We start from the raw sequence: 24,638 nt of genomic DNA on the forward strand, positions 1-24,638 counted from the left end.
GAATCTAAAGAGCAAAATGAGTCATGAGTGATAGTCCTGCGAAAGTTATTTTTTTAAATAAATCATGAATGCACTGGCAATCTGCCAGTAGCTTTAACCTCTATTTTATTTTCCCATTATACTTGGGTCCAGGTTGTCATCAGCTACCATGAGGAAACCTGTGTAATTCCTAGAGAGAGAAAAGTTGCACTGTTAGACTTAATAGTATGGTAGTCATGGAAGCATCAGTCCTCTTCATCAAGGCAATTCAGATTTGATTATTGTAGAACTGTGTTGAATACCAAACCAGTGGAGTAGTAGCTGGAGCTAAATCAAGGGATTGTCATTTTTGTCAGATGATTAGGGCTGACTTGGAAGAGATATGAAAGGGTTGAGCTGTGTAAATATTCTCTTTTCAGCAGAAAAAGAAAAGGTCCATCATGGCCATTAAGATGCAGATTGTTAGCTTGATGAATTTCAAACTATTTAACCTTAGCAATTATACACCCCCGCCTACATACAAGTATATCAGTGCCTTGGGATTATGGCTCCAAGGATTAATATCGAAGTGTATTGGTAATTTTCTATTAAGATGAAATGAAGCCTTTCTATGTCTAGATAGAGCTCTCAGAGGACAAGGCATGCTCTAGTTCAAAGTCCTACTCATTAACCTGAATTGTAAGTTCAGGTAAACCCTGGAACACACTTATTTATAAGTTTTGTCAAACTTTTTAATGAAAAATATATGTAATTTAACATTTTAGAGATGGTATTCGTTTTAATTATGATATTAACATAGTAACCGTTTTGTAAACTAGAATTTATTTAATTTTTATTTGCCTGTGAGGGACTTGATACATTTAAATAATGGACACATTAAACGATGGTAACATATTTAAATTGACAAACCTGACCTAATTATTTCAGGACATTTTTGCAATGTTTATGGATAATATCAAATGCCAGAAAGGCCAGTGTATCGCTGTTGGTATGAAAGTGTGCATTGGTCAGTTTGATTTTCTATTTTGATGGTACTCTGCTAATATTTCCACTACTTTGGTACTTGTTAAACTCGTAAATAAGAACAGATGACATAGAAATTTCTAACTTGAAAAGAATTGCTGAATTCTAAAATAACACATTGGTTTTTGGAGAAGAAAGACTTGGTGCGCCATCTAGTGGGCATGTTTAGCATTCTGGTTATCAAAAACTAACGGCGATTTTTTTTACTCTTCCTCCAAAAGGCAGCTTTCTTAACACTTTGTATCTCTCAGGCATTAGGCCTAGATTGTTCTTGAGTGACATCTCATATAATTTTTCAGTTTTGTCATAATTTTATCTAGTTGTATTTTGGAAAGTCATAGTCAAAGTGATCAGAATCATCAGAAATAAATCTACTTATCTTGAGTACTGAGAAATGTATAGAATTGTTGAATCATTGTGTTGTCCATCTGAAACTAATATAACACAGTACATTAAGTATGCTTACAAAAATCTAATGACAGAAATAAGTCTTTGTGAACTTTGAGACAGGTGGAAATAAAATCTATAAGATAATTTCAGTGTTTAATCACGACTAAGATCAGTTAAGGTAAACTTCAACAATGAAAGCAAAACCCAAGCATGCTAACTATTGGACTTTGTTATCATATGTATTCTTTCTACAAAAACAGTTGTCTTTGTTCTTTTATGTCTTAATGTGTAATTTAAATAGCTTTATACATTTAAATTTCTTTTTTCTGTAGAGAAATCCAAGACCAGTGACTTACCAATTTCATCCAAATTTAGATTATTACAAAGCACGGGGAGCAGACCTCATGAATAAAAGCCGGTAAGTGCCCTTTCTCTGATGAAAGTTACAAGCCACAAAGATATTCTCTGAGATTTTCAGGAATTTTTACACATTTTCTGACAATGAATTTAGAGATTTTAGTATATCAGTGGGCAATGACATCTTTATTAAATAAATCATCTGAGTTTTTTTTTAAGGCATGAGAAAATGTATACATTGATGTCAGTGGTAAGAAGAAAAATAGAAGAGTATTTGTTATAATTTGAAGTTAGGCAACTTCATTTTTCTAACACTAATAAACCTGAATAAATTGCGTCTTTATCTCTTTCCAGATCCTTGCTGTTGATTGAAAAGAGGCAGTTCTATAATATATTTTTAAATTATTTCAGTAACAAAATTAAAATTGGGTTTCCCAACTGTCTTTAGAACTACACAATATGCTTATAAATGCATCTTGTGTGTGCATTTGTGATTACATACATAGAAATTTTAAGGGTCACTGTAGGAATAAAAAAACATTAAAATTCTACTTTTAAAAGAAATTAACATTGGCATAAAGGGTTGATGAACAGTTTTGTTCTTTCATAATACTGTACTCAGATGTCTCAAGAGTTAACTTGTCAAACCAGAACCATCTCAAATTAGAATGTAATTTCAAAGTTTACTCTGGAAGACTAAAATGTTAGTAATGATAAATGCTGCCAAGTTGTCCGAATTTTTTTCCGTAAGCATTTTGCCTATGTGCTAGCTTTTTTTTCTTCAGTAGGATTCCAGCAACCTAAATATACATCTATGGAGTAAACACACATAATGTGTTCTGCTCTTACTTGGAGAGTTAAAAAGAAGACATAATTCCTGCCACATAGAAACTCATAGTCTAAGGGGTGAGAAGAAGTTTATGGGAGAGCAGCTAAATTGAAACTTGTGTTCTGACCCCTGTTTTGGTGTTACGTTATTTTAAAATTACCCATCCTTGATTGAAATCTGTCACATACTTTGATGTACCGTATAACTGTGACCCTGGCTCTATAGCCCATGAGGCTCTTCTCTGAAGCTCTTTTTTGTTCGTTTCATCTGATTCTTGTTTCACTAATAGAAAGCTATTCTCCTTAGTCATTTGTTCATTTAATTTAACAATTTTTATTGCGCGCCAGACTTTCGTTATTCTAGGTGTTGGAGATACTCAGGGAACAAACCAGATAAAACCCCTGCCCTCAGGAATCTTAAGTCTAGTCACTTGTATTTTTCTCTGTCATGTCAAGTATTTAGTTTTGGTATGTTTAAAAGAACAAGGTATTTTAGGTACTTTCTTTATATAAGATTTTTCTAGCTAGAATCCCTTCTTCTCTCCCCTATCCTCCCCTACCCCAGCACCGCCAGATTAGTTTCCACACAACAGCCAAAGAACTCTCAATTTACAGAAGATTATATTACACCCCAACGTAAACCCCTCCAAAGGCTACCTCTTACTATTGATAATCCAGTCTTTTTCCTGGGCCCGTTTTCTATTTCTGTAACCTTCTCTCCTTTCACTCTCCCCTTGTCTTAACTCCCGTGCTTGCACTTGCTCTGCACCTTTCCTTCCCTCCTGTTTTCTTGCTTCTGCATGATTTGGGGCTCAGCCCAAAGGTCATCTCAGAGAGGCCTCTCGGACCTGACTATTTTCTTTTTGTCTCCTTCTCAGTAACCCTCTACCCCATTGCCCAGTGTCATTTTCATAGCGTTCATAACTCACTGAAGCTGTAGACTTCATTTATATGTGTCACCTGACTCCCCAACTTCCACACTAAAATCTAAGCCTCCTGAAGGCAGGCACGTTGTCTTACCGCTTGAGAGCACTGAGGAGAATGTCTGGCATAAGGAAGTTACTCAACAAATATTTGTTGTATGTGTGTATACATGCATTATCTTTTTACGTTTTTTGATGTCTACCTTTTGTTCCAGAAAAAGAAATGGACTATATACCCTTTCCTCCCCCCGCCCCCCCCCCCCGCACTTCATGTTTTATCTTTCTTCTGTTTAGCCTTCTGTCCTTGCATTTTTCCTCCCAAAAGATCAGTTCTGTTTTAGCATTTTCTTGTGAGCACATTGAGATTCTTGTACAAAGTATCATTGTGATGACTGGAAGGAAGGCTTTTCACCAGCTGTGTTTTAATTTCAAAGCTTAAAACTGAAATGCAACCAAATGCAAGGTGGTATGTGAAGAGCACATCACGGATCAGTGGGAAGAATTAATAAATGGTGTTGGGAAACTTGACGAATCTTTTGAAGAAGTATCAACCCATAACCTTATCATACACCAAACAAATTCCACCAACAAATTCCAGCTAAATCAAAGTATACTCAGGCAAACATCAAGTGTCTATCTGACCTCTAGTTACTAGAAGACTTTTTAATCTTAAACGTAATGGAGGAAAATCACAGTGGGAATGACTGGTGCATTTTACTATGCCACTATTTGTAAGTAGATATGTCAAAAATAAAATAAACTGAATCAAAAGGTAGATGGAAAATGGGAAAAATATTTGTAGTGTAAGTAACTGAAAAACCAATAACATTAACTTATACAGAATCTATGCAGTTCGGTAAGAAACTTAAGATCCCATCTCAGTGGCCATGCTATCTCATGCCATGTTCTGTTGGACCCTCCTTTTCTGTTAATAAATTTTGGAACACCCTCCAGACTTCTGTTCTTCACTGTACTCATTCCCTAGAGGATCACAGCCCAGGTTCATGGCTTTACATACCATTTATGACGGAAGGGTCCTGAATTTATATCTTAGGATGACCTCTTCCTTTGAACTCCAGATTCATATGCCACTTACTAAGTATTTCCTCTGGGATGTCCCATATGTATCTCAAATTTAATACTGGCCAAACTAAACCCTTGATTCTACCTCCGCAAGTCTATCACTCCTCTGTGTTTCTCCAGCACAGTAAATGGTCAACCCAGTTGATCAAGCCTTAGAATCACCTTTGACCTGTTTCTCTTACATCACACATCAAGTCCATCAGCAAATCCTCTTCTAAATACATCCTGAAAGAAATCACCTTTCTCTCTGTACTGCTAATACCAAGTCACCACCACTAGTTTCTTAACTAGTCTTTTTACTTTCTCCCTTGCTTATAGACCCTTTCTACATAGCAGCCAGATTAATGTAAGTCAGTTCCTATCACTCTGCTACTCAGAGCCATGCAGTTACTTCCCAAAATATATAGGATAAAATGCAATGCCTTTTCGATGGCCTACAAGGTAAGCCCTGCTTGATCTGGCCTCCTGTCTCTCCAACCCCATTTGCTACACCACCATACTTTCTGTTGCCTGTTGGACTCCAGCCACACTGACCTGATTGCTATTCCTCAAGCAAACAAACATGTTCCCACTTCAGTAGCTCTGAGCTTGCTTTTCTCTGTGTCTGGATTCTTACCTAAGAATCCCCATGGCACACTGCTATTCACTCTGTTCCAGTATCTTCTCTTCAGAAAACTTCTCTTTGACTCCCCTATCTCAAATAAGGGACCCCTTTACTCTGGTTTCTACTTACTGTTTTTGTTTTTGTGTTTTATAGCATTCTTACTACCTGAAATGGGAAAAACATTATTGGCTTGTTTTTTGTTTTTATTGTTTGTTTCTTGCACTGAAATGTAAACTCCACATTTTGTCTCGTTAACGTTATATCACCAGCACCTAAAATAGTGTCTAGAATATGGTAGGCACTCAATGAAAAAATTTCAAAGAGCAAACAAACATTCGAAAGGCTATCCAAACTCCTAATTAGTCAAAGAAATGCAAATTAAAACAACAATACAGTATCATTTTCACCTTTCAAATTAGAAAATTGAAAAAATAGGGGCACCTGGGTGGATCAGTGAGTTGAGCATCCCACTCAACTCTTGATTTTGGCGCAGGTCATGGTCTCATGGTTCCTTCATTCGAGCCCTACTTGGGCTCTGTGCTGACAGTGGGGAACCTGCTTCATATTCTTTCCCTCTTCCTGTCTCTCTGCTCCTCCCCCTTTGCATGCGTGTATGCACTCTCCCTCAAAAAAAAAAAAAAAAAAAAAAAACTTTAAAAATATATATAAGTAAAAAATAAATGAGCCAGAGATGACTAAGTCCCAGAGATCTACTGTATAGTATAGTGCCCATAGGTTATAATAATAATATATTAATTAATATATATTAAAAGTTTGCTAAGAGGGTTGATCTTATTCTAAGCATTTTTATCACACAAAAAAAATAAAACAAAGAGGGAGAGAGAAAACTTTTGGAAGTGATGGATATGTTTATGGCATAGATTGTGGTGATGGTTTTATAGATGTTTACTTATCCCCAAACTCATCAAGTTGTACACATTAAATATGCACAGTTGTTTGTATGTCAGTTATACCTCAATAAAGTGACTTAAAATAAATGAATGAATGGGCAAGCTAGTACTGGTGAAGGTGCATGGATACCCTTAATTCTTGATAATCTTGCCAAAGAATTCTTCCAGTTCTGTATGTAACCCTTATAACCACCACGTTATGGCCTGGAGGTTTGTTTACCATGTCAGTATCACCACTTTATCCATCATCAAAAGCCCCTGTAGCTGTGATACCATTGGTAAAGTCCATTTCACTCTTTAAGGCCAAAGATGCTCTTACCTGGCTGGGCCCTTCAGCCATAATTAGCCTTGCAACTACTTTCTTAGCTGTTTAGAAGCTATTAAAGAGTTAATGCATTGGAGCTGTCACTGAGTAGCAAGACAGAGATGGGAAGGATCCAGAGGAGTATATATACTCATGGGGGAACCCCCAGCAGTGATCAATGAATAGAAAATAGACAGGAGACAGGCAGACACCTGAAAAGCAGGGACGTAATACCTGCTATATCTATGGTAATGGACTTCTATTTGTGTTGCTTATCCAAATAAGGGATAAGGATGCAAAGATGACATGTGATTTCATGGATAAGAATATCTCTAGAAATCAAGAAGCCTGATTTCTCGTCTCTGCTTTACCATGGATTGCTATAATTAAGTCTTTAAAAGCAAGTGCCTAGGTATTTTAGTGGTAGATTTTCCATTACGTGTGTGCATAATATTCACTGTGCTCTGATTTTACTTACTTGCAAATTTCTTTTTAAAAATGGGAATTGACATTTTCTTATTCATTCAACTTTTAAGCTCGGAACGACAATTTAACACTCAAAGCTCGTTCCAATTTTGTCCTTAAATAACCAGAAATTGCTGCTATAAAAAAAAATAAGTACATCTAATTTGTGACCAGTCTTCAGTGGAACCTATCAATCTATTTAGGAATCTGTAACTCCTAAAATGCCCAATTGAGTAGTCGTGGAACAGAATTTCATAGTTTTTAAATACTGCAGTTGCTTCTATTAAGAGTAGAATCACATACCTTCTTTATTCCAGAATGGTCATGGATTTTCTGTTTGAAAAGGACATAACACAATTTCTCAAAATGTGCAGTTCTTTCTGCTCCACAGAGGTGATGCGATAACGGCACGTGAGTGGTCAGTAGTGCCTCCAGAGCACATGACACTTTATCTAGTGGTGACTGTTTACACATTCCACAACTGTAGGTCTTTTTACTTAAGCAGTTTCATATCACCAAAATTTTAGAGATAGAAAATACCAAGCTTAGTTCATGATCTCTCCACGCATCAGCTCAGCAATAACATTCTGTGTGCTAACTATGCCAGCTTTCCTCTGCACCCCCATCAGAGCTTAAACAACTTAACTCATATCAATGATGAAAGAATCCAGAATTATAATTCTGGTAGATGGACCTTCTGCAGAAGGCCTCTTGCCAGAAACCCTACATGAGATCCTAGAGGAAGCGAGGCTCCAGGGAATGAAGATTCTAATAAAGAGAGTACCCTGAGCTCTTAAGATGCATCCCACATTCCTTAGCTGGGCTCCATGTGACTAAAGCGTGATGGCATCCAATCCATTCTTACCCTAGGAATGCCTGGTGACTAATAATTCTGCATCTCTCCTTGGGATTAAGATCTGCCTCAGCTTAGAAGGGCTCCTTCCTCTCCAGGTCTGGCCTCACTAGAATGTCCTGAGAAAGTGCAGGGTTCCAGGAAGCACAAGGATCCTTCCAACAATCTTACGTTAGAATATGACGAACATCATGAGAGCAGTGACCACATCTGTCTCATTCATTGGTGTTGCTTCAATACCTGCCACAAAGAACAAATTTAAGTATTAGTGAAATGAGTGCTTTTTAGCTTCAGTTGTAGAATAACTCATATTGATGTCACGAGCCACATCTTAGAATCCTCATATTCCTAGCACTGTACTCGGTACTATTTATAATGGTTAGTAAATATTTTAGTTTAATGATTAGGTAAATAAATACAGTTTTGAATACCTAAAAGACATGATAAAATTCTCCTCAACAATTTCCATTTTACATGGTCAACAAAATTTTTTAAATTAGGCTTTATTATATTTACTTACATAATGACTACAATTGTTCAGAATTATATTGCTAAAATATGGTAAAGAAATAATTGCTAATAATATTCCCCAAGCTATAAAGCCAAGAAGTCCATGGTTATCAGTATTAGTAGTTAATTGGCTAATTAGAATGTCAGAGAACCCTGATTTCTATATAAATGTAACTTTGTGATACTTTTGTGCTCAAATAAAAGTTTGTGCTTATAAGCACATTTATGTCTGAAGTGCTCTTTCTGTCATATCAAAGAGTTGTTACTACCCAACCAATTTAGATAAATTGCTAACACTGTCTCCTATCTAATCCAGAGTAAATAGATTTTTCTCCTTTTTTAAAAAATTTATGCATAATTTGTACCAGTACACAGATCCGTAGTATTCTATCTGATGAGTTTTGACAGTTGTGTATACCCATGTAACCTCCATCCAAAACAATATATCTGGCATGAACATTTCTTTCACCTGAGAGTTCCCTCGTATCCCTTTACAGTCATTTGCAACCACTCATCCCGACACAACTACTGTCTGATTTCTGTTACAGTATATATTGGTTTCGCCTTTTCATGAACTTCATATAAATACAACCAGGCAGTGTGCACTCTTTTGTATCTAGCTTTTATTTTCGTTCAGCATGATGTCTTTGCAGTTCGCCCATATTCCATGTATCCATGTTCCTTCCTTTGGATTGTTGAGTCGTATTCCATCATATGAACATACAGCAAGTTGTTTATTCTCTCGTTGACTGAGTTATTTCAAGATTTGGAGTATTATGAATAAGGCTGCTATGAACATTTCTCTACAAGTGTTTTGATGCTGTTGTTTGTTGTTAGTGTTGTTTATAGATGTATGGTTTTCTTTCTCTTAGGTAAACACAAATTGCTCTATACGATAGATGAATGTTTAACTTCATAAGAAACTACCTGTTTCAAAACAACCTGTTTTGAAAGTAACTGTATCTTTTTCTACTCCCATTAGGAATATATGGGGTTTCCAATTGCTTGCATTCTTGTACATCATTGTATAACATTAGTAATTGTGCATCCTTGCCAACATTTGCTATTGTCAGTCTTTTTTATTTTGTTTACTCCAGTTGATATGAAAATGGTATCTCTTATGGCTTAATTTGCATTTTTCTGCTGATTAATGATGTTGAGCATCTTTCATAACATATCACTGATATATAGGTCTTCTTTTATAAAGTGTTATTTCAAGTTTTTTTTTTTTACCTGTTTTCAATGGGTTATTTGGGTTTTTTTTTTTTTTTAATTCTAGGAATTCCTTATATATTCTGGATAGGATTCTTTGTCAGATATGTGTACTAGAAATATTACTCCCTAGTGTGTGGCTTGTCTATTCATTTTCTTAATGATGTCTTTAGATGATCAGAAAAATTTTATTTCAGTGAAGTTTCTTCTTTCAGTTTCTTTTTTTATGGCTAGTACATTTTGTTTCCTACCTGAGAAATCTTTGCCTCCCTTTAGTCTCCATTTTTGATGGTCCCCAGACCCTCCTCAGCTTAGTGACTCACTAGGACTCACAGCACTCTGCACAGCTGTTCCACTCATGGGTACTGTGTGTTATGACAAAAGGATACAGACTGAAATCAGGAAAGGAAAAAGTTTGTAGTCTAGTAGGAGAAACTAGGTACAAGTTTCCAACTGTCCAGTCCCAGTGGAGTGCTTAAGTCTCCCAGTAGCAATATATGACAACATGTGATAAGTGCTGCCGCTAGGGAAGCTCACCCAGGCTTGCTATCCCTCAAGGTGTTTGGGGGTTTTTTTGTTTGTTTTTTTTTTTTTAATTAGAGCTCTGTCATGTAAGCATGAAGCAACAGTGTGACTAACGGTATGATATAGAAACCTCAATTTTTATTTCTATAGATAAGTCTTAGAGAGTTTATCTAATGATTGTATACACAGCAATCAATACATATTTATTATTCTTATGTTAGTTTGACAAATGTTATGAACGGTGTTCAGACCTAATTAGGTAAGCCCCCTATAGGCTAGCTTATATCCAACCATGCATTAGGCCAGCCTTTTTATCCCTAAAAGCACTACTCCTTTTGCTTCATGACACAGTAACAAAAATGTATCTTCCACGTGCAAAGTAATCATAGCCTTATAGATGAAAGGAGTACATTTCACTCAAAAGTCAGACTCCTAAGGAATAAGTAATAGCAAACTAACTTTTATCATCTTGTTTTAATAAAGACCTATCAAATCTAGAGTTCTTTGAGATGTGGAGATAGTTTGTTTTCTAAGACAATAGAAACCTCACAATATGGCAAACATTTAGAATTACATATAGATGTCTTTCATTGAAGCAAATTTGCTACTCTCAACTTTAAAGATAAAGAATTAAGAAAGGTAGAAACCAATTCATTTTATAGAATTTGAAGTCTTCAACTCACAGAATTTGTAAACAAAAGTACACCATAAATTAGCTCAGGTGTTAGAATCATCTTGAAAAGTACTATGTTGCAACCCTGACAGCTGTTTTGAATTTCCAAATAAAATATTTATGTCTATAAGCATGAGAGAAATAAATATGAACCGTAATCCATTGAGGGTAGGTCACTAATGTAGATTTCTAGAAAGATAGCACAGATGGAAAGAGAATATTGTTTCTATCTAAAAACCAAAGTCACGTATTCATATTTACTTTTTCCAACTACACTTTGCACTTAAGAAAATAATTTTAAAATAAGTTCTATGCTTTTTATGGTGGAAAAAAAGGTACAGTGAGGTGAGAAAATGATAGAAAAGGAGACTATGAAACAAATGAAAGAGCAGGGGGAAGACTAGCATCTTGAACGGACAGTGAACGTGGAGGAAGAAGGAGGGGCCAAAAGAACAGAATAGAAACAGAAGGTAGAGATAAGGAGGCAGGGCAAACAGGCCCCTAAGCTTGGAGATGGGGTTTGGTCAACATTCCTCAAGGGCCTAGACTAGTGTACAGGCCTCTCATTTGGTCCTGTCCTTTCAACAATATAATGAATGAATATGGTGGTGGAAGCCATTTGACACTGCGGATTATAAATCCCTAGAGCGGGAAAGGGCCTTTCGTTTAAGCCTATGTCTCACCCAGGCCAAGACTAGGAAGCCACAGTGTCTGAAGGTGATTTTCCAATCTCTTACACAGTTCCAGAATTGGAACACTTACTATTTTAAATAGAGCCTGTTAAAACATTAGAAAGGATTTCCTGTGTTATAGCTTTTGAACCGTTTTCTGTAACTTTCGTAACACATTTCGTTTTCTAAAGCCATGCCAAAAGGACTCCTTTCCCCCATGACAGCTCCCATATTATAAGACTCGCCCCCCAGCTTTTTAAGCCATTCCTCTCGCAGCATAATTTTCATACCTCCCCACTGTTCTACTCCATTTTATAAAGACACAACTCAGTTCTGCCAGACATTAATGCCTCAGCGAAAGCTGTCTGCCATAGTTGTGCAGTTAGCTTCTGCCATGTAGGCACTCACCTAGTATTTTTAGTCACATATTTATATTACTATTAAAGCTAATATATATTTACTACATAGAGATACCATATTTACTTTTGAAGGATAATTTCACAGGGTACAGAATTCTAGGTTGGCGGGGCTTTTTCTCTCAGTATTTTAAATACTCACTCCATTCTCTTCTTGCATGCATGGTTTCCAACAAGTTGGTTATCTTTGCTCTTGCTAGGTAAGGTGTTTTGTTCTTCTAGTTTCTTTCAGGATTTATTTATCTGTGATTTTATATAGTTTAAAAATTACATGCCTAGGTGTAGTTCTTTTGGCATTCGCCCTCCCAGGTGTTCTTGAAGCTTCCTTCAAGAACTGTGGTTTGGTGTCTGACGTGAATTTGGGGAAATTCTCAGTTGCTATTGTTTCAGATATTGCTTCTGTTCCTTTCTTTCTCTCTTCTCCTCTGGTATTCTCATTATGCATATGTTATACCTTTTATAGTTGTCCCACAGTTGGATATTCTCTTCTGTAATTTTCTTTATGTCATTTTTGTGTTTGCTTTTCAGTTTGGGGAATTTCCTTTAAAACCTCCTCAACCTCAAGAGTGTGTATAGTCTCTTTCCTTGCCTGTGTGTAGTCTACTAAGAAGCCTATGAAAGACACTGTTCATTTGTTACAGTTCTTTTTTTTTTTATCTTCATTCTTTTTTTCTTTCTTTCTTAGAATTTTCTTTTCTCTGCTGACATTTCCCACCTGTTCTTGCATGCTGTCCACCTTATCCATTAGAGCCCTTAGCATTTTAATCATAGTTCTTTTAAATTCCCAGTCTGGTAATTCCAACAGATAGAGCTGGCTATATCTGAATCTGATTCTGATGCTTGCTCTGTCTTTTCAAACTGTGTCTTTCTACTTTTTTTCAGTAAGTCTTATATAAATTTTTTGTGATAGTTGGATATATGTAGTGGGTAAAAGGAACTGCTGTAAATGGACTTATAGTAATGTGGTGATAAGGTGTGGGAGGAGAAGAACCATTCTATAGTCCTGTGATTAGGTGTCAGTCTTTTTGTGAGCCTGTGCCTTCAGACTGAACACACATGCCTCTCATCCGCCTCCCCAACGTGGGTGGGACAGGGTGACTAGAGGGGTGTGGGGTTGGGCATTTCCCTTCCTCCAGGTCAGTTAAGCTCTGATAAAACCTCAGCAGGTTAGACTTGGGTTGAATGATTTCTCCTGAGGGCAGACTTTGTTGAGAAAAACAGAATGTTCAGATGTATTTCAAAATGGTTCCCTTCCATTCCACCTGTTGGATGCACAATTTTTCTCCCATTGGTAGAACTCCAGGAGATAAAACTCAGGAGTGTGGGCTACCCCCTCATGATTGGGTCCCCCTTGGAGTTTTTATCTGTCAGATTGGTCCCCATTGAGCCCCTAGTAAGATTTGTCAATTGTACTTCATATCTCCCTGCTCCAGCGCTGCTTCCTATGGGTCTCTGCTCCAGGAAGTTGTGATTCTCTGTAGTCACCTGTCTGTCTGATTTGGGGACAGCAGTTTACACTATGGATCTAAGAAAAATTTGTTGATTTTTTTTTTTTTCAATTTATTCAACTCTTTCTGGTTGTTAGGACAAAGTGGAAACTTCCAAGCTTCTTACATGCCAGACTGGAAACCAAAAGTTCACTCATTTAGTATTAACACAGGCTAAGAATCTTACTTTTCTTCAGCAGTGTCCCTGTGGGCTCAGATTAGCCTAGCAGACCAAACTAAAACACTAATGTTTGGGTGTTGTTGTTGTTGTTGTTGTTTTAATGTGAACTCATGTTAACCCATGCCTCTCTATTCTGTGTGTAATGTGCAGTTATAAAAAGGTTTAACCTAAGTGCTTAAGATTCTATTTATCTTTGTTAAATTTTATCTGTTTAATTCATTTCTCATGCTAGCCTGTTGAGAGTATTTTATATTTTGATTCCTTTGTCTAATAGATTAGGTGTCTCTGCAGGCCTTTAGTCTCAAATTCAGTAAGCACTTGTTCTCTTTCCAGTCACAAAATTATAGAATTTTCTATCTAAAAGGAACCCAAAATATCAATAATCCAGCCCCCTTGTCTTAAAGATAAGGAAACTTCAGTGCAGAGAGCAGGCTACATAACTCTCCCCAGTTATGCAGCTCATTGATGGAAGGAAGATTATGAGCTTATAAAAAGGACTGGTGAGCAGGTCTGTGAACCAAGTCTGAGACACATGTCATCACCAGAAGTCTTTGGTGGGTGCTAGAACATTCAACAATAAACTTGAGGTACAGTTCTCCAACTATAACTGAGGATGCATTATCTTTCATTCTATCCACGGCACTGACATACCTTGGTAAATCTTACAGACTTTAACACCTCAGATAAGAAATAAAGTTGCCTTAGAATGACTTGTTTTTAGTGACCCATACTGGCTACTTGTGAGAGACTACAACCATTTTCAAGTAATTAGGAAAAAAAATTTTAATAAGCCAGTCCATTTTCTGGTTCGTGGTCTCTACAATCCTTCTGAAAAATTAGAAGTTTCCCCACTTTCAGTCTTCTGATACTTCTATTTCTATTCAGTACAACAAATTGGGTATTATATTTAAACACAAACAAACCCAGCCATCTGAAACTTTAAAATGTACCTAAATAACAATTGAGCCAATGGACTATTTAGAAAACGTGTGGGAAAAACTGTGATGCTGTTGCTATAATCAGATGCAAATGTATATCTTTAAATGCTTTTATTGGGAAAGAGAGGGAACTGAACAAGTGAATGAATGGATGAATGGATGAACGAACCAAGCATTCAACCTTTGGGAACACAGAAAGGAAATAATAAGAAAAATATAAACTATCATATTGAGAAAAATAATTACAAATAAATGGAAAACTCTTCTTTTGACAAAAATATAAACAAGCATGTAACAAAATTTTATTGAAAAAGGAGTTAAGTAAATATTAGATACTTAATATCAGGCCTGAAAAACAAATCCATAGGTAGAAAGGAAGAAAGCCTGAGGTGGTGTCAAAGCTTGGATAACAGGAGAGGAAAATCTCCGTGGCTGTGGAGAGTTTTTACAAACGTGATCATGTGATAATGTTCTGGGTTTTTGGTTTGTTTGGTTGGTTGGTTTTTTTAAGCTTTAGAAAAGTTTTAGAAGTTGAATGAAAACAGCTCATGCCTCTGGCAGTTAAGAAGACATTGGAAACACTAGAAGCTCTTTCAGGAGAGTGTGGGTTAGAAAGTCAGGCGGTAAGAGATCAGGTGGGTGGCAAGAGGCAGCAAGAGTCACCCAGTTTTAGAAAGTGAACCAAAGGGGCCCAACAGTGAAGCCAGGTTGGGTTCTGATGCAGTTGTTTTGATGACTCTTGAATCTTCAGGTAAGTGTCCCATCGCTACTGATTTAACCTGCTAAATGAGGCTGTGCAGAAAGTAGGGTCTTGGCAACAATTTGAAGACAATCCCTCCTATATGGTACTATTTTTATTACTTAATAAGAGTATGTAGTAAATAGTAATAATGAAAGACTTTGATTACACAAAATTAGTTACTCATTAGACTTATATAATGCCTTGTTAACTCCAGAGTCCTCTTACTATTTATTTCAACAGTGTTTACACGTTACACTCCATTGTTAATCCAACCCAGTACTCAATGTCCATCAGATCTCTGACAAATGCATTAATTTTCATTGACTCAGCACACATGACTTAATAACGTACATCACAGCCAGTAAAGAATGCTGCTACAGATAGTTAAGATCTGTGTTTAGCTACCTTTGGCCAAAAAATTATCATCCTGAAAAACAAACACACTATGGACAGCATGTTTGTCCTAGAAGTACATGTTTTACAGTTGTTTATATCTGTAATAATTGAAGAGTCACCTTCAATAGTTGTTTTGAGAAGAAAATATTCTTCTGGAAGCAGTGGGTAGTGAATGAGGGGGGAAGTTGGTTAAAAACAAAAAATACTCAAAAAAGGAAAACGGTGTTCATCCCCTTTTAAGAGGTATTCAGATGAAAAATTGCTCGGCATGAGCTTGATCTATGTTTTTTGTGCTTATTAGTAGTAATGAAGATGCATTAACCATATTCTCTTGATAATGCTCTAGCAGTTTCTTAGTACTTTTATCAACATAGAAATTTTACAGCTGGCAGTATGGGAATTTGACTAGTACATTTTTGTTCATAAAAAAGGGTAACAACATTTTAACTTCTTCATATCTGTGAATTATGAATCTTGCCTTCAAACAAGCAAAACTAAAATGCAACAAGACATGGGATTGCATGCAGGCTGCTGAGTGAAATACAGTGCCAGAGGTGAATGCCTTCCTAATCCACAACTTACGAGTTCTTTTCATTTCCTTCATTTATTTTTCAATAAACATGTATTGAGTGCCTTCTCTGTTGCTAAGCTGTAGTGTCTGTAAATTGAGAATGCCGTACTTCATTAGGAAGCAGCGGGAAACTGGAAGTAAGTGGTGTATAATCACGATATATCCTTATCTCCATTAGGAAACGTTATTTTCAACAATTTTTGGAAGGGCATGAAATAGCTCAGTTCTTAAAGATAAAACTTGATACAAAAAGAATCATTTGAAAATTTTTTTCACATTTCGTTGAGTTGTAAATGAGCAACTCTTTCTCTTATAAAGCCGAATTCCAGGTTTTAAATATGATTTGTCCTAGCTCCAAAGTAATGTAAGTCTCCGATATGTAGCCCATAATATTAGCGAGTACCATTAAAGAAAAACTTGATGAAAGGAAGAAGCATAGTGTTCTCTTTTATTATAGGACTATGGATCAGTTCTATCTTAGAGCTGTATCTAGCAACGCCAAGGATACAGCTGTTCTATAAAATGTAGGAGAATTACTATGTAAGAGCTGTCAGGTAGATCTGAGAGAAGGAAATGATAGTAAAATTCAAGTTAAATCAAGTAAATGTATCCCTCAAACTTGATTTTCGATCTCCTACTTTTATGGAAAAAAGAAGCAAAATGTGAGAAAATAAGCTTCTACTAATGATTTGGGCAATAAAAATACAAACTTTGGTATTGTTGTGGAGTGGGACTACCTCCTGCAACTAAAATAATTTATAATCGTAACTGGTCTTCAAGATAATACCCCTGAGATACTTCAAGATTACGAATCATCTGGGAGGTAGTCATTCAGTTGACAAATGTTTACTTGGTGTCTTCTGTTTGCCAGATGGCTGTCACACAGGTGCTGGCAAACCATGGCAGCCGAGGAGAGGAGCGGCGGGTAAGGGGGTCAACCATTGACAAGGGTAGAATAAAATAAGAGTGAGCCTTCAGCTCTGCACTGTGGAGGTCATCCATGACTAGGAGGAGTAGTTTTTGCACATTGGCAAGGAGGCCACAACCAGACCTGAGTGGGCCTAGGACCGAAGAAGCAGAAGTAGCACATAAGACAGCTTTTTGAAAAAATATGTCATGAGGAGGGAGGAGAAGTGGGATGGTAACTAGGAAGAGATGAGGGTTCACAGGATAAGTTAGCAAGGGCGCTTGTGTGAGCATGCACACGCGCGCACGCACGCACACACACACACACACACACCATGGTTGTATGCTAATGGGAATGCCACTACAGAGAAGGAGAAAATGATTCAGGAGAGGAAGGTGCAAGGGCAACGATCTCAGAAGGTCAGAGGCTGGAATCCAGAGCACAGTGAGAGAGGCTGGCCATCGCTAGGAGCCGGGACTCTTCACTGTAGAGGTGGAAAGACTTCGGCTACCTGGACGTGCAGCTCCCTTTTAACAAATATTTATAAAGCACCTGTTATACGCTAGGCAACAGCAGCATAGCAGACAGACCAGAACCCCTTATCTTCGTGAAGCTTGCGTTCGAATGGGGATTGGAGGAGATGGACAAATAATAACCCATCAAATAGAATATGTAGTGCCATCAGGAAAAGTGAAGCAGGGCAGTGGGGAAGGAGGATGTGGAGAGCCGGGACGGTCAGGGTGGTGAGGGCAACTTGCAATTCTCAGGAACTGGGCGATTCTGTACAGCTTTTATTGAATTTACTTTGTGACTCTCAGACACGTTTATTTTTCAAAATCAGATTAAATGTGGCCTAATACCCACATGCCAGGGCTTGTGGGAAATCTGCTGTCGGCTTCATTTCAAGCCTTCTATCCAAGGCTTGCTGAGCCCTGGACGTCTCCTTTAGAGTCCTTATCACAGGCTTTAACCATGCTTTTTTTTACACGATTATTTAATATATTTCTTCCCTACTACACTGAAAACTCCAGGAAGGGAACTACGTCTGCTGTGGACAACTGCATCCCCAGAACCGAGCATAGTGTTAGCACAAAATAGGCCCCATTTGTTGAATGAATGAATGAATGAATGAATGAACAGTAAAAAGACTATTTTCCATAAGCCACCTCAAAGAACCTTATTGTTGTATTATTTTGTGATCACTTTTACGTTTTCACTTTCACTTTGTGTAGCTGTTCCAGTAAATGGCCTTTTTCAAGCAGGTAAGATGTGTTTTTATACCAATTGGAATATGTGACATAGAGTTGTCCTCTAATTTAAGTAATGTTTCTCCACCTAATTTTTTTTCTACAGGGCCAACGTCAAAGGTGCTCCCCTGAATATAAATAAGGTCTCTAATAGCCTGATAAATTTTGGAAGAAAGTTGATTTCTCCAGCAATGGCCCCAGGCAGTGCGGGTGGCCCTGTACCAGCGGGCAGTAGTGGAGGCTCCTCCACTGCTGTGCCTCCCACCAGGACCCTGGCAGAGGTCCCCAGGCATCCCCTGCAGCAGCAGCAGCAGCAGCAGCGACTGATGAAATCGGAAAGCATGCCAGTGCAATTAAACAAAGGTAAGGAAACAATCGTAATAAATCGAACGAAAACGCTCACAATGTAGCCTGGGATTTCCTCACCTGCCTGTGAGGAACCAACTTCCTAGAGATAGAAATTAATGCAAAACCTAATTTTTAAAAATCTGTTAGATTCGTTTTTTTTTTTTTTTCAGTTGGAATATCAGATCCTGTATCGTTTTTAATAAGACCATTTTATGAAGTAATTTGTTAAGGTACTTCTTTAGCATCTATATCTTAAGATACTTGCATTCGAGTCCTCTGGATGCCCGTAGAGTATGGCACAGACTATCACAACACAGAACTTGAAAGCAGTTGATGCGATCTCTGCTAACGTGTAATGGTGTATAGTCTGAAATGGGACATTCCAAGAGCGTGGGCTTCACTGGTCGTAGCATCCATCCGCGCAGCCAGTTTGAAGAAAGCATGCTGCCCCTAGGCTTGCGGTCGCTCATCCAGCTGCTTTACCCATGAGCAATATGAACTGTACCCTTACGGGGAAGGCTAAACAGAATCTCTAGCAGCCAAAGTCAGTCTGTGAGTCCAGGCCCTACAATTTAGAGCCTTAGAATGCTAGAGCAGAGGAGACCTGGGAGACCACCTCATCCAAAGCTCTCATTTGACGAGCGGGGCCGCTGCTGGTGCTGCTACGAGTGAGGGGCGCTCTTGCCACCCAGCCTCAAGTAAGTGTGTGGTCTGTTTCCGGGCTTTTCTGGTGCTTCGTCTCCCGCATGTATTTAACTCGTAGGAGAGCCCTTCAGGTTCCTACTCAGAACCTTTATGCTCTTATTTTCCACTCTTTTCAGAGACCTATATATTAAGTGCCCCTGTTCACAGCAGATTAGAAACAGCTGCATTTATTTTTAGTGGTGGGACTCTGCTATCTATACTATAGAAGCAAGAAATACGAACATGATGGCAGAAAATCTACAGAATTCAGTCCTAAGACCTCACAAAGCACAGAGTCTGTGGCCATTCAGTTGTCAGGGCACAAATATCCTGACCCATGCCTCATTCACATCTTAAAGGGACCCTTGTTCTAGCCGTGTTCGATGACCGGTGTTGACAGCAACCACAGTAATATTGAATCAGTTAGAAGACCTTAAACCATGTTCCCATACACTCTATTTAAGAAGATTGCATCTAAAATTGTTAAAAATTTTAAATTCTTGGCATTTAAGCTGGCAGACTTAAGTGGACTTTATTCCCCAATGGCACAAAAATAATGAGTATTGAGTTCACTAACGAGTGTGTGCATGTTTATTCTTCCATCAGTTACAGGGTATTATCTACCATTGCCTATATGAAGTATTAGACTTTGTGTAGTTAGTATATAAGTTTCTGTTAGAATATTGAGTTTGCCTTACACAGGAATGTCTCGTGTAAAACTACATTCTTTTCTTTTCAATGTAGAGTTGTCACACATGATTGAAAGAAAAGGAGACTTCAAATCATTAACACATTGTAAATGTATTTTAATGCCAGGAGACATGCCCACTTTCAGAATGGAAATGAATGTTATTTTCAATATTTCTTAATTGTACTGTTTTATTGTTCTAACCAAATATGATTTCAGTATTGCTTTGATAACAAGCCATAGTCAGTAGTAATTCTAACTGATGGCAGGCAAATGAGTCAGAGAATCTCTTAATGCTGTAGCTTAAATCTTCAGAGGAACCAAGCCAAATGACTATAGAAATATAAAGTTGTATCTCTAAGGAAATGTCAAGTATTAATATCACAGTAAGTGAGAAGGAGGCGCACGAGGATGGAACGACTGATGAAAACGAAGTCCCCAGTTAGAAGGAGACAACAGAGCACTTAAGCAAAGTACTTGGAACATGAGTATCACTAGGGCATTTTGTAACTGATCCCCGTGCTGAAAGAACGTCTCCTTGTGTGGCAGCTCTTCTTTTTCTTTCTGGTTCATTCTCCTCGTGTCAATCACGAAAAGCTTGTCTACCTTCCTCTTAAAGATAAACATTCCTGCAAATGTCCCTCCCTGCATAAGGATTTGAATGAAACGGAGTAAAAGGCGAAGAGAACAGTTGATCCAAGTAGAAAGCAGCTAGGTTGCTGCTCCCTCTCACTGACTTGCCCATGAAATGAACCGTAAGCACAGTCCTGAAGCCTTCTGACCATGTCTCCTCGCCCTGAAATAAGAGGTGTGGACTGCTCCCTGGGGAGCCTCCCAGCTCCAAACATCTGTAAAGATACACTTGGTAACGCTACAAGGAAAAAATACGTCTCCAGCATTCGTTCTTTATGCTGGTGTTTCCCACAAGTATCCCGCTGTGCTGTGACAGTGACAGATCTGCAGCTGTGTCACCTGGTCCCAGAGATTGGTGAGCACAGTACGTAGCCTGTCAGGAGGCTTGCGTTGGAATACGGCTTCTTACTATCGCAGAACAGAGTCACCTACTTAGGGCCTTTGAGGAGAGAGAATGTAATAGCCTTTGTAGTGTTCTCTGCCGGAAAATTTGAAAGTTGCTTTGAATAATGGCTGTTAGTAAAGATGAAAATGCTTGTGGTTTTCGTAGGTTAGTTAACTCTCGAATGTTTATGCTTCCGTAGGGTGAGAGTTGTATGGAAAACCCAAAATTCATGTATGTGTTGCTGGGAACGCAAAGTGCAGTTTGTGTATGTGTTGGGAGTCGGGTCGTGAAAGAAAGAAGAGGGGGCGCAGATATTCCTCCACTACTTTCTGGTGATATTTAATACTAAAATGAGTTTTCAGTCTCTAAATTATACACTAATAGGTAATCCAGAAGCAGCAGAGAAAAGTGGGTAACAGGCACAGAATTGAAAATCTCCTTCAAATAAACAGAAGATAGGCATGCCATTTATCAGTGAACAGAGAGGTAACTGTATTATGAAAATTCAGGACCTGATAAGTTCCGTTGAAAGCTGGTTTGGAGTGTGTACCCATTTATAGATTTTATTTCAGTTACAGGAGATATAGATACACATATATAAATGCATGTACTGTTAATGGATGGGATGATAGGATTACAACCCAGTAATTTGCAGATAAGCTAGCTGTGCTGTCAATTATAATTGTAGCAAGTGGTCAAAACACTTGAGGGTATGTTATATAATTCCAAAATTGATTTGCTATTATATGAAAGGTACAGGGCAAGCAAGTCTATTAATCCTGCATTATCAAACCTGGAAACTACAGTGTCTTTGTAGAAGACTTGGATTTTAGTTTATGAATTTCACAGTAACTTAGACCTGCAGATGCTGATACAGCCAGAGGATTAATTCTGTTGACAGTGACTGTGCCTAATGTTGAACTTGGCCAGGAAGGAAGAAATCAGAGAACCGAAAAGTCTTCCTTCTAAATGGGAGTGTACCTCAAGTTCTTCACAGAATTTCCTGTTCTCCTTTTCCTTTCTCTCCTGTACTTTTAGAATGCACGCCCTCTTTCCCCATTTCCTTTGTCTATTTTTTGAAGTTGAACGCTTCTTTATTTTAAGCATTTACCATAGGTCCAATTTGTGAATGAAATCTCGCCTATCATAAGTATATCAAGTTTAAAGGGTGTGCAGTTCACAGATTTATTTTTACATGTTGACATTTATAAGTACATGTGGTAGCTTATGAAATCTTTTCAATACTTAACTATGAAATTAGAACTTGTTTAGGTATTTATCTTATCACTGTAGAAACTGGTGTCAAGTTTAGTTAAAAATAATTTCTCTCTGTTGTAGGAGGAAATGCGTTTCAAAAAAATGCCTGCTTTGTAATAAATGCATATTTACTTTTGGATAAAGAATTTTTTTTAAGAAAGAAAATATGAAACCACATTACTATTTGTAGCATAATTAAACCTGCTCAGAAAAATCATTTGATTTCTCAAGTTTCTTATGTTTTAGACTAATAGAAACTTGTTTTTTTCTTGAAGAAAAATATTCACAGAAACCTTTTAGGAAATACTTTTAAAAAATTAATTCCTTTAAAAACTATTTTATATTAATTTTTCTAAGATTGTATTTTGTTTTACTGTACCTTTAGTAATTAGGTTGATAAAAGTATTACATTAAGTATGAAAAAAAGTAAACTTGATTTTTTTTCCTTTTTATGAAATCTAATTATTTTTTCTTATGAAATCCAGGCGATGTAGTTACAGGAAGCGATGCTCAGGTTTCTGTTCCTGTCCAGACTCTAACTGACCTCCAAGGTACAGTTACCATGGCAACGTAGTATATCTTTTTGCCTGCAGTATTATCATTGCCTTCTCCAAAATTCCATTTTTCTTTTTGCCCACCCTCCATTCATACTGTTGATCGGTTCACTACCATTGTTCAGCCGCTGAGTGGCACTGTTGTTTAGAACAAGAGTCCCCTCTCATGTCATACCTTGGTGATGCCAAATCTGGCTGTGATGTGGTTTTTATGAAGTTTACACCAGCCTCTTTTCTTGCCAAATATGGTCACTCTATATTTTGTGGTTATTTTAACACTACACTTTATTTGGAAGCTCACACTGAGGTTTTTTTGTTTGTTTGTTTGTTTTGTTTTTTTTATTTCATAGGTGCTCTATGGCAGTATTTGACAAATCAGTTCTCAGATTACATGACTTAAATGCTGTTTTTATGCATATTATCATATGTACTAGCCATAAATATTTACTATATTTTGCCTAAAAGAATTACAACTTAATTTTGAAATAAGTTTTTAAGTACAGGCTTTGTATTATGAATCATATTAACAGTGCAAGAAATCTCCGTATATAATTGGCAATGATTTAAAATAAAAAGATCACATTTAAATACCATAACCGCTTGTTCAAAATCTGTATTTCAGGAATACAGAAATAATAGCAATTCACATTTATCACCTCCTATGGAATTTTAAATTAAATGTATAAATATTAAAGTTGCTGCATTAATCTTTTATTATATAATCTTTTACATAAAATGTGCTGTAGAGAGGATTTCTGTATTAAGTGGAAGCCTAAGCTAATCTTAAGAATCTTCCATTCAAATTCAGATTGAAAAGATAGCAGTATTAATTAAAATTTATAATCACATCTTCCTAAATTTAAAATATCCACATAATATAGTCATGCTCCTAGTATCAAAATGCTGTTCTAATAATGATATGTCTTCATAATATCTGTGCTTTTTTATAAATTTACAAAAAACAATATATTGTGATTAGGAGAATGAGTGGTGTATTGGCTTCTTTGAAAAATGTTGTGACAAAAGAAGGATGAGATCTTACTTCTATATAGTTCTGTTTCACAGGTACAGTTTCTGGCTGTATTCAGGTAATTAAACCCTGACCTTTAAGGGCTTTTTCAACTTGGTGATTCCATGAAGAGCTGCTGTTTATCTTCCTTAGTGTCTAAGTGATCCATATTAGAAAGGGGTGCAGTAGCAAGGACAAAAAAGGGGTGCAGATAATCTCCAGATTATTTCTCTTAAGCTTTGTCATTTACTGTACTTAAATGAATATTACTGTGATCATCTGATATGGTGAGAATTCACAGGACTTCAATTGATTTCCTAAAATTAAAATCTGACCTCCCCCAGGCAACGTTTTAAAAAAAAAATTTTAATGTCTATTTATTTTTGAGAGAGAGAGAGAGAGAGAGAGAGACAGAGTGTGAGCAGGGGAGAGGGAGAGAGAGAGAGAGAGAGAGAGAGAGAGAGAGAGAGAGAGAGACAGAGATGGAGGCACAGAATCCGAAGCAGGCTCCAGGCTCTGAGCTGTCAGCACAGAACACGACTTGGGGCTCAAACTCACAAGCTGTGAGACCATAACCTGATCCAAAGTTGGGCGCTTTAACCGACTGAGCCACCCAGGCACCCCTGGCAACTTTTTAACAAGTGTTTTGGTATCCCAAATTTAGTTTGGTCACTTTTTAAGTTAGTTTACTGCAGAGTAGATCCTTGGCTGTGGAATCTCAATTTATACCTATGGAAAGAGAAAGATGAAGGCTGTCTGACTTACTCTGATTTCTGCTTCTATGCTATTGCTCAATCTATTTTTTCCTACAGGCCAGAGCCACAAGAACAGTTTGCATTTTTAATAGAATCTTGCAGACGGAGGTTATATCATTTTGTTCAGAT

The 24,638-nt window shown here is 37.3% G+C and overlaps 1 protein-coding gene across 8 annotated transcripts in view; it reads left to right on the forward strand.

Annotated features, from left to right (window-relative positions):
* Nucleotides 1-24,638, forward strand: part of TBC1D5 (TBC1 domain family member 5) — a 537,582-nt gene that overhangs the window by 448,549 nt on the left and 64,395 nt on the right. For 6 of the 8 annotated variants that reach the window (XM_058729800.1, XM_058729802.1, XM_058729801.1 and 3 more), the window contains 3 exons: nucleotides 1,725-1,810; nucleotides 18,303-18,559; nucleotides 22,677-22,742. In XM_058729800.1, the coding sequence (XP_058585783.1) occupies nucleotides 1,725-1,810; nucleotides 18,303-18,559; nucleotides 22,677-22,742 (409 nt within the window). The remainder of the gene's footprint in view (nucleotides 1-1,724; nucleotides 1,811-18,302; nucleotides 18,560-22,676; nucleotides 22,743-24,638) is intronic. The other 2 variants (XM_058729805.1, XM_058729806.1) reach the window with 1 other exon arrangement.

Source organism: Neofelis nebulosa, chromosome 5 (assembly GCF_028018385.1).
Source record: "Neofelis nebulosa isolate mNeoNeb1 chromosome 5, mNeoNeb1.pri, whole genome shotgun sequence".
NCBI classification, from domain to species: domain Eukaryota; kingdom Metazoa; phylum Chordata; class Mammalia; order Carnivora; family Felidae; genus Neofelis; species Neofelis nebulosa.